The 13,764-nt window shown below is 45.8% G+C and overlaps 1 protein-coding gene across 2 annotated transcripts in view; it reads right to left on the bottom strand.

The window, feature by feature from the left end:
* The window catches only part of LOC120044906 (WD repeat-containing protein 91-like), a 54,733-nt gene that overhangs the window by 32,923 nt on the left and 8,046 nt on the right, over positions 1–13,764 (bottom strand). For both annotated transcript variants that reach the window (XM_038989636.1, XM_038989637.1), the window contains exons 5-7: positions 3,553–3,635; positions 3,003–3,109; positions 1,605–1,776 (exon numbers count right to left, since the gene is read on the bottom strand). In XM_038989636.1, coding sequence (XP_038845564.1) covers positions 1,605–1,776; positions 3,003–3,109; positions 3,553–3,635 — 362 coding nt within the window. The remainder of the gene's footprint in view (positions 1–1,604; positions 1,777–3,002; positions 3,110–3,552; positions 3,636–13,764) is intronic.

The raw sequence follows: 13,764 nt of genomic DNA, 5'->3' as shown, positions 1-13,764 counted from the left end.
ACTGTATCTCCGATGTGTCTTTAGCTGTTTTAAAGTCACCTTTCTGGTGAAATCCCTGAGGACTGTATCTCCGATGTGTCTTTAGCTGTTTTAAAGTCACCTTTCTGGTGAAATCCCTGAGGACTGTATCTCCGATGTGTCTTTAGCTGTTTTAAAGTCACCTTTCTGGTGAAATCCCTGAGGACTGTATCTCCGATGTGTCTTTAGCTGTTTTAAAGTCACCTTTCTGGTGAAATCCCTGAGGACTGTATCTCCGATGTGTCTTTAGCTGTTTTAAAGTCACCTTTCTGGTGAAATCCCTGAGGACTGTATCTTCGATGTGTCTTTAGCTGTTTTAAAGTCACCTTTCTGGTGAAATCCCTGAGGACTGTATCTTCGATGTGTCTTTAGCTGTTTTAAAGTCACCTTTCTGGTGAAATCCCTGAGGACTGTATCTCCGATGTGTCTTTAGCTGTTTTAAAGTCACCTTTCTGGTGAAATCCCTGAGGACTGTATCTTCGATGTGTCTTTAGCTGTTTTAAAGTCACCTTTCTGGTGAAATCCCTGAGGACTGTATCTTCGATGTGTCTTTAGCTGTTTTAAAGTCACCTTTCTGGTGAAATCCCTGAGGACTGTATCTCCGATGTGTCTTTAGCTGTTTTAAAGTCACCTTTCTGGTGAAATCCCTGAGGACTGTATCTTCGATGTGTCTTTAGCTGTTTTAAAGTCACCTTTCTGGTGAAATCCCTGAGGACTGTATCTTCGATGTGTCTTTAGCTGTTTTAAAGTCACCTTTCTGGTGAAATCCCTGAGGACTGTATCTTCGATGTGTCTGGGTAGTTCAAAACATCCTCCACAGCGTCGTTATCAACTCGTCCTTAAACTCGTCCATAAAGACATATTCAAATGTCTGATTGGTTATTGTTACCCATCTACCAATCACTGCCATTCTTTATGAGGCTTTCGAAAAGCTCGTAGGTCATTTGTAGTTGAATCTGTCCTTGAAATTCAAAAACTTGACTGAGGGGCCTTACAGATGGTGTATGTATGGGGGACAGAGGAAGGGGTTAGACATTCAAAAACCATGTAAACCCTTATTCTTTCACACAGAGTCCACGTAACTTATTATGCGATTCGTTAAGCCAAATGTTACCCCTGAACTAATTTAGGCTTGCCTAAAAAAAGGGGGTTGAATACTTATGCAAAGACTATATTTTAGTTATACATTTTTGTAATAATTTTGTATTTTGTGTAGATCAATGACCCCCCCCCCCCAAAAAAAAATATTTCAATCCCAATTTATAACGCAACAAAATGTGAAAAAAAATCAAAGGGGTGGTGAATATTTACACTATGATACCAACTGTAAATACTGAAAAAGACATACTTCTAGTCATGTCATAAATGCTGTAAACTGCTAAATATTGGTAAAAGTTTAAAACCACTTGAGTAACAATTATCTTAAATAGTACTGCACAGTGAGTGGAAGGAATTTTCCACAGAAACTTTATCTAGACCCTTAAAACGCATCCCCGAGGGTCTACAAGTCCAGCGTCTCAGTCTCAAGGGACGCCCCCGGTCCCCCAGAAAAACGTCCTAATTTCCGGAAGAACATATGGTCTCACTTGATTGGCTGCGGTGTCCTTGCGTCCCAGCGAGGCCTGTGTTGGCGAGGACCCAGGAAGTCCTCGAGGCATCTTGCCAGGTACCCATCTGGCCTGCGGCAGGAATGTAGAGAAGAAGTTCCTGGAAGGAGTGGTGGTAAGGGCGGGATTACGCTGGCTCGTCACCAGGTCCCTGTGGAGGACAGATGAATCAAATGTGAATCAAACGTGAATCAAACAGGAGTCATACATGAATCCAGCATGAATCAAACGTGAATCAAGCGTGAAACAAACATATCTCTGTGTAGAGGAATTAGAGGTGATGACGTTGGCATCACTAAGATTGATTCAACATTTAGAGATATCGGATACCTCAGCTGCTTTTTAAAACACCATTCTTCGCTGATGCTGTGTGCAGGTCCACTCACAACTGAGAAACTGTTGAACTGTAAAACTCAATTAACCGTCAGTTACCATGTGCCGTTGTGTGCCTAGTGAGTAAACAAGGTCTATATGGGAGACAAGCCAAGAATGTTCTGAAAGAAAATGGAAAGCGTCATGAGAAAAATACAGATACTAGATTTCTTATCTGAAGACTTTTTTTGATTCAGTTTCCAATGAGTCTCTTAAACTGGACTTCTTCTTACTAAGTGGTGTGTTTAGGCTTTATGAGTGGTTCCTACCTTTTTGCAGGCCATTTGCTTTGTTAAATAGAACGTTACTAGTTCAAACTACAGAGCAAACTGTCAGACAAATGAAATGTCAAGGGAAGGGAAATGTCCTCAGACAACTTTGTGTTGTGGTTCCATTGCTCCATAGTGTTTGGTATTGTGTTCCCAAAGCAAAACCCTGACAGGAGTCAACCAAGGCCCTTCATACCAAGGCCCTTCATACCAAGGCCCTTCATACCAAGGCCCTTCATACCAAGGCACGTGTCCTCAAAGCGTCTCAAGAGTAGGAATGTTGATCTAGGATCAGTTTTGTCTTTTAAATCGTATTAATAAGATGGGGGGGGGGGGGGGGGGGGGCTGATCGTACATCAGCACTTCTACTCGGAGACACTTTATGAATACAGGCCCAGGGCTCCAGACATCCCAGCAGCCACTGAGGCCCTCAAGAACAGGAGCTGTGCATCCCAGGATAGAGCAAACAGACAGAACAACTGGAACTAATCATGGTGAAAAACAACAATTCAGGGTGAATTGTTTATTCATCGTCCTTATTCATACGAAAAAACACGTTAACACATTAAAACAGTTTAATAAATATTATATTAGTTAAATTATACATCTACAGTATCGTACGAAGAGGAGAAAATACAAAACCAAATAACTATATAATACACTTATTAAAACGTTCACTAAAACCCCTCCCTTCAACCCCAAAGTGGGTCAATCCAATCTCAAAGTTTGTCCTCACAGCTCAGTGTCTCCGAGGCGGTCCATGTTTTGTACGTAGGGGGGGAGTTTGTGATGCACCATCTCTTCCTGCTTCTTTAGTTTAGCCTCTCCCTGCAGGGAAAATAGCTGGAGGCAGAGAGAGAGAGAGAGAGAGAGAGAAAGAGAGGGGGGGGGCAGAGATGGGAAGACAGAGCGAGAGAGGGGGGGGCAGAGATGGGAAGAGAGAAAGAGAGAGAGAGAGAGAGAGAGAGAGAGAGAGAGAGAGAGAGAGAGAGAGAGAGAGAGAGAGAGAGAGAGAGAGCTTTAGCAGCCATCCTTAGGCCCTTTGAGACTTTCTCATGAGGGAAGCAGTATGTGCTAGCGCCACAGTTTTGGAAACGGAGAGACTTAACAAGTGATTACTTCCTGTAAATAAGTAACTGTCACACTCCTAAACACGTTGGTATGAGTATACCCCGTGGGATTTACAGGAAGTAATCGAATGTTGAGTGTCTTGGTTTCAAACTTCTCTGGTATTAGCACAAACTGGCTCGCAAGGATATGACCCGTTATTAGATGAGAAAACAGACCACGTGTCTGAGCTGATCGTTCTCCTCCTGTAGACCAGCGGTCCTCTGGACTTCAGAGTCAAAGCTCAGGAGCGCAGGCTGAGGTGGTTTGCTGTCAAGGAAGAAACGACTCAAAAGATAGTATGTATAGTTTGTTGACATTTAAAATGAACATTGTTACGTTACCGTTTAATTCCTTGTTTTGAAAGGATTCCACGTTCCTCCTTACTACATCTGGGATTGTGTTGACACAACCTGGTGTGATGCCGATTGAAGACAAGCAAAACACAGTCTAGAGTCACGTTCCTCTTTACTACATCTGGGATTGTGTTGACACAACCTGGTGTGATGCCGATTGCAGCATGACTTCTCCCAAGACAAGCATAACACAGTTTTTACCCTGATGGCTAGCCTCTGAGAGTATGTGTCTGTAGTCTAGAGTGTCTGCAGTCTAGAGTGTCTGTACTGTAGTCTAGAGTGTATGTAGTCTAGAGTGTCTGTAGTCCAGAGTGGCTGTAGTCCAGAGTGTCTGTAGTCCAGAGTGTCTGTAGTCCAGAGTGTCTGTAGTCCAGAGTGTCTGTAGTCCAGAGTGGCTGTAGTCCAGAGTGTCTGTAGTCCAGAGTGGCTGTAGTCCAGAGTGTCTGTAGTCCAGAGTGTCTGTAGTCCAGAGTGTCTGTAGTCCAGAGTGTCTGTAGTCCAGAGTGTCTGTAGTCCAGAGTGTCTGTAGTCCAGAGTGGCTGTAGTCCAGAGTGTCTGTAGTCCAGAGTGTCTGTAGTCCAGAGTGTCTGTAGTCCAGAGTGTCTGCAGTCTAGAGTGTCTGTACTGTAGTCTAGAGTGTATGTAGTCTAGAGTGTCTGTAGTCCAGAGTGGCTGTAGTCCAGAGTGTCTGTAGTCCAGAGTGTCTGTAGTCCAGAGTGTCTGTAGTCCAGAGTGTCTGTAGTCCAGAGTGTCTGTAGTCCAGAGTGTCTGCAGTCTAGAGTGTACGTACTGTAGTCCAGAGTGTGTGTAGTCCAGAGTGTCTGTAGTCCAGAGTGTCTGTAGTCCAGAGTGTCTGTAGTCTAGAGTGTCCGTAGTCTAGAGTAGCTGTAGTCTAGTGTCTGTAGTCTAGAGTGTCTGTACTGTAGTCTAGAGTGTACGTACTGTAGTCTAGAGTGTCTGTAGTCCAGAGTGTCTGTAGTCCAGAGTGTCTGTAGTCCAGAGTGTCCGTAGTCTAGAGTGTCAGTAGTCTACTGTGTCTGTAGTCTAGAGTGTCAGTAGTCTAGAGTGTCGGTACTGTAGTCTAGAGTGTCTGTAGTCTAGAGTGTCTGTACTGTAGTCTAGAGTGTCAGTAGTGTAGAGTGTCTGTAGTCCAGAGTGTATGTAGTCGAGAGTGTCAGTAGTCGTGAGTGGCTGTAGTCTAGTGTCAGTAGTCTAGTGTGTCTGTAGTCTAGAGTGTCGGTAGTCTAGAGTGTCGGTAGTCTAGAGTGTCAGTAGTCTAGAGTGTCTGTACTGTAGTCTAGAGTGTCTGTAGTCGAGAGTGTATGTAGTCGAGAGTGTCTGTGGTCTAGAGTGTCAGTAGTGTAGTCTAGAGTGTCTGTAGTCTAGAGTGTCTGTAGTCTAGAGTGTCTGTAGTCTAGAGTGTCTGTAGTCTAGTGTGTCTGGAGTCTGGAGTGTCTGGAGTCTGGAGTGTCTGTACTGTAGTCTAGAGTGTCAGTAGTCTAGAGTGTCTGTAGTCCAGAGTGTCTGTAGTCCAGAGTGTCTGTAGTCCAGAGTGTCTGTAGTCTAGAGTGTCCGTAGTCTAGAGTAGCTGTAGTCTAGTGTCTGTAGTCTAGTGTGTCTGTAGTCTAGAGTGTCGGCAGTCTAGAGTGTCTGTACTGTAGTCTAGAGTGTCAGTAGTCTAGAGTGGCTGTAGTCCAGAGTGTATGTAGTCGAGAGTGTCAGTAGTCGTGAGTGGCTGTAGTCTAGTGTCAGTAGTCGAGTGTGTCTGTAGTCTAGAGTGTCGGTACTGTAGTCTAGAGTGTCTGTAGTCGAGAGTGTATGTAGTCTAGAGTGTCAGTAGTCCAGAGTGTCTGTAGTCCAGAGTGTCTGTAGTCCAGAGTGTCCGTAGTCTAGAGTGGCTGTAGTCTAGTGTCAGTAGTCTAATGTGTCTGTAGTCCAGAGTGTCCGTAGTCTAGAGTGTCTGTAGTCTAGTGTCAGTAGTCTAGTGTGTCTGTAGTCTAGAGTGTCGGTAGTCTAGAGTGTCGGTAGTCTAGAGTGTCGGTAGTCTAGAGTGTCGGTAGTCTAGAGTGTCGGTAGTGTAGTCTAGAGTGTCTGTACTGTAGTCTAGAGTGTCTGTGGTCGAGAGTGTCTGTGGTCTAGAGTGTCTGTGGTCTAGAGTGTCAGTAGTGTAGTCTAGAGTGTCTGTAGTCTAGAGTGTCTGTAGTCTAGTGTGTCTGGAGTCTGGAGTGTCTGTACTGTAGTCCAGAGTGTCTGTAGTCTAGAGTGTCAGTAGTCTAGCGTGTCTGTAGTCCAGAGTGTCTGCAGTCTAGAGTGTCTGTACTGTAGTCTAGAGTGTATGTAGTCTAGAGTGTCTGTAGTCCAGAGTGTCTGTAGTCCAGAGTGTCCGTAGTCTAGAGTGGCTGTAGTCCAGAGTGTCTGTAGTCTAGTGTGTCTGTACTGTAGTCTAGAGTGTCAGTAGTCTAGAGTGTATGTAGTCTAGAGTGTCTGTAGTCCAGAGTGTCTGTAGTCCAGAGTGTCTGTAGTCCAGAGTGTCTGTAGTCCAGTGTCTGTAGTCCAGAGTGTCTGCAGTCTAGAGTGTCTGTACTGTAGTCTAGAGTGTCTGTAGTCCAGAGTGTCTGTAGTCCAGAGTGTCAGTAGTCTAGAGTGTCGGTAGTCTAGAGTGTCGGTACTGTAGTCTAGAGTGTCTGTAATTTAGAGTGTCTGTACTGTAGTCTAGAGTGTCAGTAGTCGAGAGTGGCTGTAGTCTAGTGTCAGTAGTCTAGTGTGTCTGTAGTCTAGAGTGTCGGTAGTCTAGAGTGTCGGTAGTCTAGAGTGTCTGTACTGTAGTCTAGAGTGTCTGTAGTCGAGAGTGTCTGTGGTCTAGAGTGTCAGTAGTGTAGTCTAGAGTGTCTGTAGTCTAGAGTGTCTGTAGTCTAGTGTGTCTGGAGTCTGGAGTGTCTGGAGTCTGGAGTGTCTGTACTGTAGTCTAGAGTGTCAGTAGTCCAGAGTGTCTGTAGTCCAGAGTGTCTGTAGTCCAGAGTGTCTGTAGTCCAGAGTGTCTGTAGTCCAGAGTGTCTGTAGTCTAGAGTGTCTGTAGTCCAGAGTGTCTGTAGTCCAGAGTGTCTGCAGTCTAGAGTGTCTGCAGTCTAGAGTGTCTGTACTGTAGTCTAGAGTGTACGTACTGTAGTCTAGAGTGTCCGTAGTCTAGAGTAGCTGTAGTCTAGTGTCAGTAGTCTAGTGTGTCTGTAGTCTAGAGTGTCTGTAGTCCAGAGTGTCCGTAGTCTAGAGTGTCAGTAGTCTACTGTGTCTGTAGTCTAGAGTGTCGGTAGTCTAGAGTGTCGGTACTGTAGTCTAGAGTGTCTGTAATTTAGAGTGTCTGTACTGTAGTCTAGAGTGTCAGTAGTCTAGAGTGGCTGTAGTCTAGAGTGTCCGTAGTCGAGAGTGGCTGTAGTCTAGTGTCAGTAGTCTAGTGTGTCTGTAGTCTAGAGTGTCGGTACTGTAGTCTAGAGTGTCTGTACTGTAGTCTAGAGTGTCTGTAGTCGAGAGTGTCAGTAGTCCAGAGTGTCTGTAGTCCAGAGTGTCTGTAGTCCAGAGTGTCCGTAGTCTAGAGTGTCCGTAGTCTAGAGTGTCCGTAGTCTAGTGTCAGTAGTCTAGTGTGTCTGTAGTCCAGAGTGTCCGTAGTCTAGAGTGTCTGTAGTCTAGTGTCAGTAGTCTAGAGTGTCTGTAGTCTAGAGTGTCGGTAGTCTAGAGTGTCTGTACTGTAGTCTAGAGTGTCTGTACTGTAGTTTAGAGTGTCTGTAGTCGAGAGTGTCTGTGGTCTAGAGTGTCAGTAGTGTAGTCTAGAATGTCTGTAGTCTAGAGTGTCAGTAGTCTAGAGTGTCTGTAGTCTAGTGTGTCTGGAGTCTGGAGTCTGTACTGTAGTCCAGAGTGTCTGTAGTCTAGAGTGTCAGTAGTCTAGCGTGTCTGTAGTCCAGAGTGTCTGCAGTCTAGAGTGTCTGTACTGTAGTCTAGAGTGTCAGTAGTCTAGAGTGTCTGTAGTTCAGAGTGTCTGTAGTCCAGAGTGTCTGTAGTCCAGAGTGTCTGTAGTCCAGAGTGTCTGTAGTCCAGAGTGTCTGTAGTCCAGAGTGTCTGCAGTCCAGAGTGTCTGCAGTCTAGAGTGTCTGTACTGTAGTCTAGAGTGTACGTACTGTAGTCTAGAGTAGCTGTAGTCTAGAGTGTCTGTAGTCCAGAGTGTCTGTAGTCCAGAGTGTCCGTAGTCTAGAGTGTCCGTAGTCTAGTGTGTCTGTAGTCTAGAGTGTCGGTAGTCTAGAGTGTCTGTACTGTAGTCTAGAGTGTCTGTACTGTAGTCTAGAGTGTCTGTAGTCGAGAGTGTCTGTGGTCTAGAGTGTCTGTGGTCTAGAGTGTCAGTAGTGTAGTCTAGAGTGTCTGTAGTCGAGAGTGTCTGTGGTCTAGAGTGTCTGTGGTCTAGAGTGTCTGTGGTCTAGAGTGTCAGTAGTGTAGTCTAGAGTGTCTGTAGTCTAGAGTGTCTGTAGTCTAGTGTGTCTGGAGTCTGGAGTGTCTGTACTGTCGTCTGGAGTGTCTGTACTGTCGTCTGGAGTGTCTGTAGTCTAGTGTGTCTGGAGTCTGGAGTGTCTGGAGTCTGGAGTGTCTGTACTGTAGTCTAGAGTGTCTGTAGTCTAGAGTGTCTGTACTGTAGTATAGAGTGTCTGTACTGTAGTATAGAGTGTCTGTACTGTAGTATAGAGTGTCTGTAGTCTAGAGTGTCTGTAGTCTAGAGTGTCTGTAGTCTACTGTCTGTAGTCTAGAGTGTCTGTACTGTAGTCTAGTGTCTGTAGTCTAGAGTGTCTGTACTGTAGTCTAGAGTGTCAGTGGTCTAGAGTGTCAGTGGTCTAGTGTCAGTACTGTAGTCTAGTGTGTCTGTAGTCTAGAGTGTCTGCAGTCTAGAGTGTCTGTACTGTAGTCTAGTGTCTGTAGTCTAGAGTGCCAGTAGTCTAGAGTGTCTGTAGTCTAGAGTGTCTGTAGTCTAGAGTGTCTGTAGTCTAGAGTGTCTGTAGTCTAGAGTGTCTGTAGTCTAGAGCGTCTGTAGTCTTGAGCGTCTGTAGTCTTGAGCGTCTGTACTGTAGTCTAGTGTCTGTGGTCTAGAGTTTCAGTACGGTAGTCTAGAGTTTCTGTAGTCTAGAGTGTCAGTAGTCTAGAGTGTCAGTAGTCTACAGTGTCAGTGGTCTAGAGTGTCTGTAGTCTACAGTGTATGTAGTGTCAGTAGTCTAGAGTGTCTGTACTGTAGTCTAGAGTGTCTGTAGTCTAGAGTGTCTGTAGTCTAGAGTGTCCGTACCGTAGTCTAGAGTTTCTGTAGTCTAGAGTGTCTGTAGTCGGGAGTGTCTGTAGTCGGGAGTGTCTGTGGTCGAGAGTGTCTGTGGTCTAGCGTGTCTGTAGTCTGGAGTGTCTGTGGTCGAGCGTGTCTGTAGTCGAGAGTGTCTGTGGTCTAGAGTGTCTGTGGTCTAGAGTGTCAGTAGTGTAGTCTAGAGTGTCTGTAGTCTAGAGTGTCTGTAGTCTAGTGTGTCTGGAGTCTGGAGTGTCTGTACTGTAGTCCAGAGTGTCTGTAGTCTAGAGTGTCAGTAGTCTAGCGTGTCTGTAGTCCAGAGTGTCTGCAGTCTAGAGTGTCTGTACTGTAGTCTAGAGTGTATGTAGTCTAGAGTGTCTGTAGTCCAGAGTGTCTGTAGTCCAGAGTGTCCGTAGTCTAGAGTGGCTGTAGTCCAGAGTGTCTGTAGTCTAGTGTGTCTGTACTGTAGTCTAGAGTGTCAGTAGTCTAGAGTGTATGTAGTCTAGAGTGTCTGTAGTCCAGAGTGTCTGTAGTCCAGAGTGTCTGTAGTCCAGAGTGTCTGTAGTCCAGTGTCTGTAGTCCAGAGTGTCTGCAGTCTAGAGTGTCTGTACTGTAGTCTAGAGTGTCTGTAGTCCAGAGTGTCTGTAGTCCAGAGTGTCAGTAGTCTAGAGTGTCGGTAGTCTAGAGTGTCTGTACTGTAGTCTAGAGTGTCAGTAGTCGAGAGTGGCTGTAGTCTAGTGTCAGTAGTCTAGTGTGTCTGTAGTCTAGAGTGTCGGTAGTCTAGAGTGTCGGTAGTCTAGAGTGTCTGTACTGTAGTCTAGAGTGTCTGTAGTCGAGAGTGTCTGTGGTCTAGAGTGTCAGTAGTGTAGTCTAGAGTGTCTGTAGTCTAGAGTGTCTGTAGTCTAGTGTGTCTGGAGTCTGGAGTGTCTGGAGTCTGGAGTGTCTGGAGTCTGGAGTGTCTGTACTGTAGTCTAGAGTGTCAGTAGTCCAGAGTGTCTGTAGTCCAGAGTGTCTGTAGTCTAGTGTGTCTGTAGTCTAGAGTGTCGGTAGTCTAGAGTGTCTGTACTGTAGTCTAGAGTGTCTGTACTGTAGTCTAGAGTGTCTGTAGTCGAGAGTGTCTGTGGTCTAGAGTGTCTGTGGTCTAGAGTGTCAGTAGTGTAGTCTAGAGTGTCTGTAGTCGAGAGTGTCTGTGGTCTAGAGTGTCTGTGGTCTAGAGTGTCTGTGGTCTAGAGTGTCAGTAGTGTAGTCTAGAGTGTCTGTAGTCTAGAGTGTCTGTAGTCTAGTGTGTCTGGAGTCTGGAGTGTCTGTACTGTCGTCTGGAGTGTCTGTACTGTCGTCTGGAGTGTCTGTAGTCTAGTGTGTCTGGAGTCTGGAGTGTCTGGAGTCTGGAGTGTCTGTACTGTAGTCTAGAGTGTCTGTAGTCTAGAGTGTCTGTACTGTAGTATAGAGTGTCTGTACTGTAGTATAGAGTGTCTGTACTGTAGTATAGAGTGTCTGTAGTCTAGAGTGTCTGTAGTCTAGAGTGTCTGTAGTCTACTGTCTGTAGTCTAGAGTGTCTGTACTGTAGTCTAGTGTCTGTAGTCTAGAGTGTCTGTACTGTAGTCTAGAGTGTCAGTGGTCTAGAGTGTCAGTGGTCTAGTGTCAGTACTGTAGTCTAGTGTGTCTGTAGTCTAGAGTGTCTGCAGTCTAGAGTGTCTGTACTGTAGTCTAGTGTCTGTAGTCTAGAGTGCCAGTAGTCTAGAGTGTCTGTAGTCTAGAGTGTCTGTAGTCTAGAGTGTCTGTAGTCTAGAGTGTCTGTAGTCTAGAGCGTCTGTAGTCTTGAGCGTCTGTAGTCTTGAGCGTCTGTACTGTAGTCTAGTGTCTGTGGTCTAGAGTTTCAGTACGGTAGTCTAGAGTTTCTGTAGTCTAGAGTGTCAGTAGTCTAGAGTGTCAGTAGTCTACAGTGTCAGTGGTCTAGAGTGTCTGTAGTCTACAGTGTATGTAGTGTCAGTAGTCTAGAGTGTCTGTACTGTAGTCTAGAGTGTCTGTAGTCTAGAGTGTCTGTAGTCTAGAGTGTCCGTACCGTAGTCTAGAGTTTCTGTAGTCTAGAGTGTCTGTAGTCGGGAGTGTCTGTAGTCGGGAGTGTCTGTGGTCGAGAGTGTCTGTGGTCTAGCGTGTCTGTAGTCTGGAGTGTCTGTGGTCGAGCGTGTCTGTAGTCGAGAGTGTCTGTGGTCTAGAGTGTCTGTGGTCTAGAGTGTCAGTAGTGTAGTCTAGAGTGTCTGTAGTCTAGAGTGTCTGTAGTCTAGTGTGTCTGGAGTCTGGAGTGTCTGTACTGTAGTCCAGAGTGTCTGTAGTCTAGAGTGTCAGTAGTCTAGCGTGTCTGTAGTCCAGAGTGTCTGCAGTCTAGAGTGTCTGTACTGTAGTCTAGAGTGTATGTAGTCTAGAGTGTCTGTAGTCCAGAGTGTCTGTAGTCCAGAGTGTCCGTAGTCTAGAGTGGCTGTAGTCCAGAGTGTCTGTAGTCTAGTGTGTCTGTACTGTAGTCTAGAGTGTCAGTAGTCTAGAGTGTATGTAGTCTAGAGTGTCTGTAGTCCAGAGTGTCTGTAGTCCAGAGTGTCTGTAGTCCAGAGTGTCTGTAGTCCAGTGTCTGTAGTCCAGAGTGTCTGCAGTCTAGAGTGTCTGTACTGTAGTCTAGAGTGTCTGTAGTCCAGAGTGTCTGTAGTCCAGAGTGTCAGTAGTCTAGAGTGTCGGTAGTCTAGAGTGTCTGTACTGTAGTCTAGAGTGTCAGTAGTCGAGAGTGGCTGTAGTCTAGTGTCAGTAGTCTAGTGTGTCTGTAGTCTAGAGTGTCGGTAGTCTAGAGTGTCGGTAGTCTAGAGTGTCTGTACTGTAGTCTAGAGTGTCTGTAGTCGAGAGTGTCTGTGGTCTAGAGTGTCAGTAGTGTAGTCTAGAGTGTCTGTAGTCTAGAGTGTCTGTAGTCTAGTGTGTCTGGAGTCTGGAGTGTCTGGAGTGTCTGTACTGTAGTCTAGAGTGTCAGTAGTCCAGAGTGTCTGTAGTCCAGAGTGTCTGTAGTCCAGAGTGTCTGTAGTCCAGAGTGTCTGTAGTCCAGAGTGTCTGTAGTCTAGAGTGTCTGTAGTCCAGAGTGTCTGTAGTCCAGAGTGTCTGCAGTCTAGAGTGTCTGCAGTCTAGAGTGTCTGTACTGTAGTCTAGAGTGTACGTACTGTAGTCTAGAGTGTCCGTAGTCTAGAGTAGCTGTAGTCTAGTGTCAGTAGTCTAGTGTGTCTGTAGTCTAGAGTGTCTGTAGTCCAGAGTGTCCGTAGTCTAGAGTGTCAGTAGTCTACTGTGTCTGTAGTCTAGAGTGTCGGTAGTCTAGAGTGTCGGTACTGTAGTCTAGAGTGTCTGTAATTTAGAGTGTCTGTACTGTAGTCTAGAGTGTCAGTAGTCTAGAGTGGCTGTAGTCTAGAGTGTCCGTAGTCGAGAGTGGCTGTAGTCTAGTGTCAGTAGTCTAGTGTGTCTGTAGTCTAGAGTGTCGGTACTGTAGTCTAGAGTGTCTGTACTGTAGTCTAGAGTGTCTGTAGTCGAGAGTGTCAGTAGTCCAGAGTGTCTGTAGTCCAGAGTGTCTGTAGTCCAGAGTGTCCGTAGTCTAGAGTGTCCGTAGTCTAGAGTGTCCGTAGTCTAGTGTCAGTAGTCTAGTGTGTCTGTAGTCCAGAGTGTCCGTAGTCTAGAGTGTCTGTAGTCTAGTGTCAGTAGTCTAGAGTGTCTGTAGTCTAGAGTGTCGGTAGTCTAGAGTGTCTGTACTGTAGTCTAGAGTGTCTGTACTGTAGTTTAGAGTGTCTGTAGTCGAGAGTGTCTGTGGTCTAGAGTGTCAGTAGTGTAGTCTAGAATGTCTGTAGTCTAGAGTGTCAGTAGTCTAGAGTGTCTGTAGTCTAGTGTGTCTGGAGTCTGGAGTCTGTACTGTAGTCCAGAGTGTCTGTAGTCTAGAGTGTCAGTAGTCTAGCGTGTCTGTAGTCCAGAGTGTCTGCAGTCTAGAGTGTCTGTACTGTAGTCTAGAGTGTCAGTAGTCTAGAGTGTCTGTAGTTCAGAGTGTCTGTAGTCCAGAGTGTCTGTAGTCCAGAGTGTCTGTAGTCCAGAGTGTCTGTAGTCCAGAGTGTCTGCAGTCCAGAGTGTCTGCAGTCTAGAGTGTCTGTACTGTAGTCTAGAGTGTACGTACTGTAGTCTAGAGTAGCTGTAGTCTAGAGTGTCTGTAGTCTAGAGTGTCTGTAGTCCAGAGTGTCTGTAGTCCAGAGTGTCCGTAGTCTAGAGTGTCCGTAGTCTAGTGTGTCTGTAGTCTAGAGTGTCGGTAGTCTAGAGTGTCTGTACTGTAGTCTAGAGTGTCTGTACTGTAGTCTAGAGTGTCTGTAGTCGAGAGTGTCTGTGGTCTAGAGTGTCTGTGGTCTAGAGTGTCAGTAGTGTAGTCTAGAGTGTCTGTAGTCGAGAGTGTCTGTGGTCTAGAGTGTCTGTGGTCTAGAGTGTCTGTGGTCTAGAGTGTCAGTAGTGTAGTCTAGAGTGTCTGTAGTCTAGAGTGTCTGTAGTCTAGTGTGTCTGGAGTCTGGAGTGTCTGTACTGTCGTCTGGAGTGTCTGTACTGTCGTCTGGAGTGTCTGTAGTCTAGTGTGTCTGGAGTCTGGAGTGTCTGGAGTCTGGAGTGTCTGTACTGTAGTCTAGAGTGTCTGTAGTCTAGAGTGTCTGTACTGTAGTATAGAGTGTCTGTACTGTAGTATAGAG

Source organism: Salvelinus namaycush, chromosome 3, assembly GCF_016432855.1.
Source record: "Salvelinus namaycush isolate Seneca chromosome 3, SaNama_1.0, whole genome shotgun sequence".
Lineage (NCBI taxonomy): Eukaryota > Metazoa > Chordata > Actinopteri > Salmoniformes > Salmonidae > Salvelinus > Salvelinus namaycush.
Note: the sequence above shows the minus strand (reverse complement) of the source record. Positions and strands in the feature narration are given on the sequence as shown.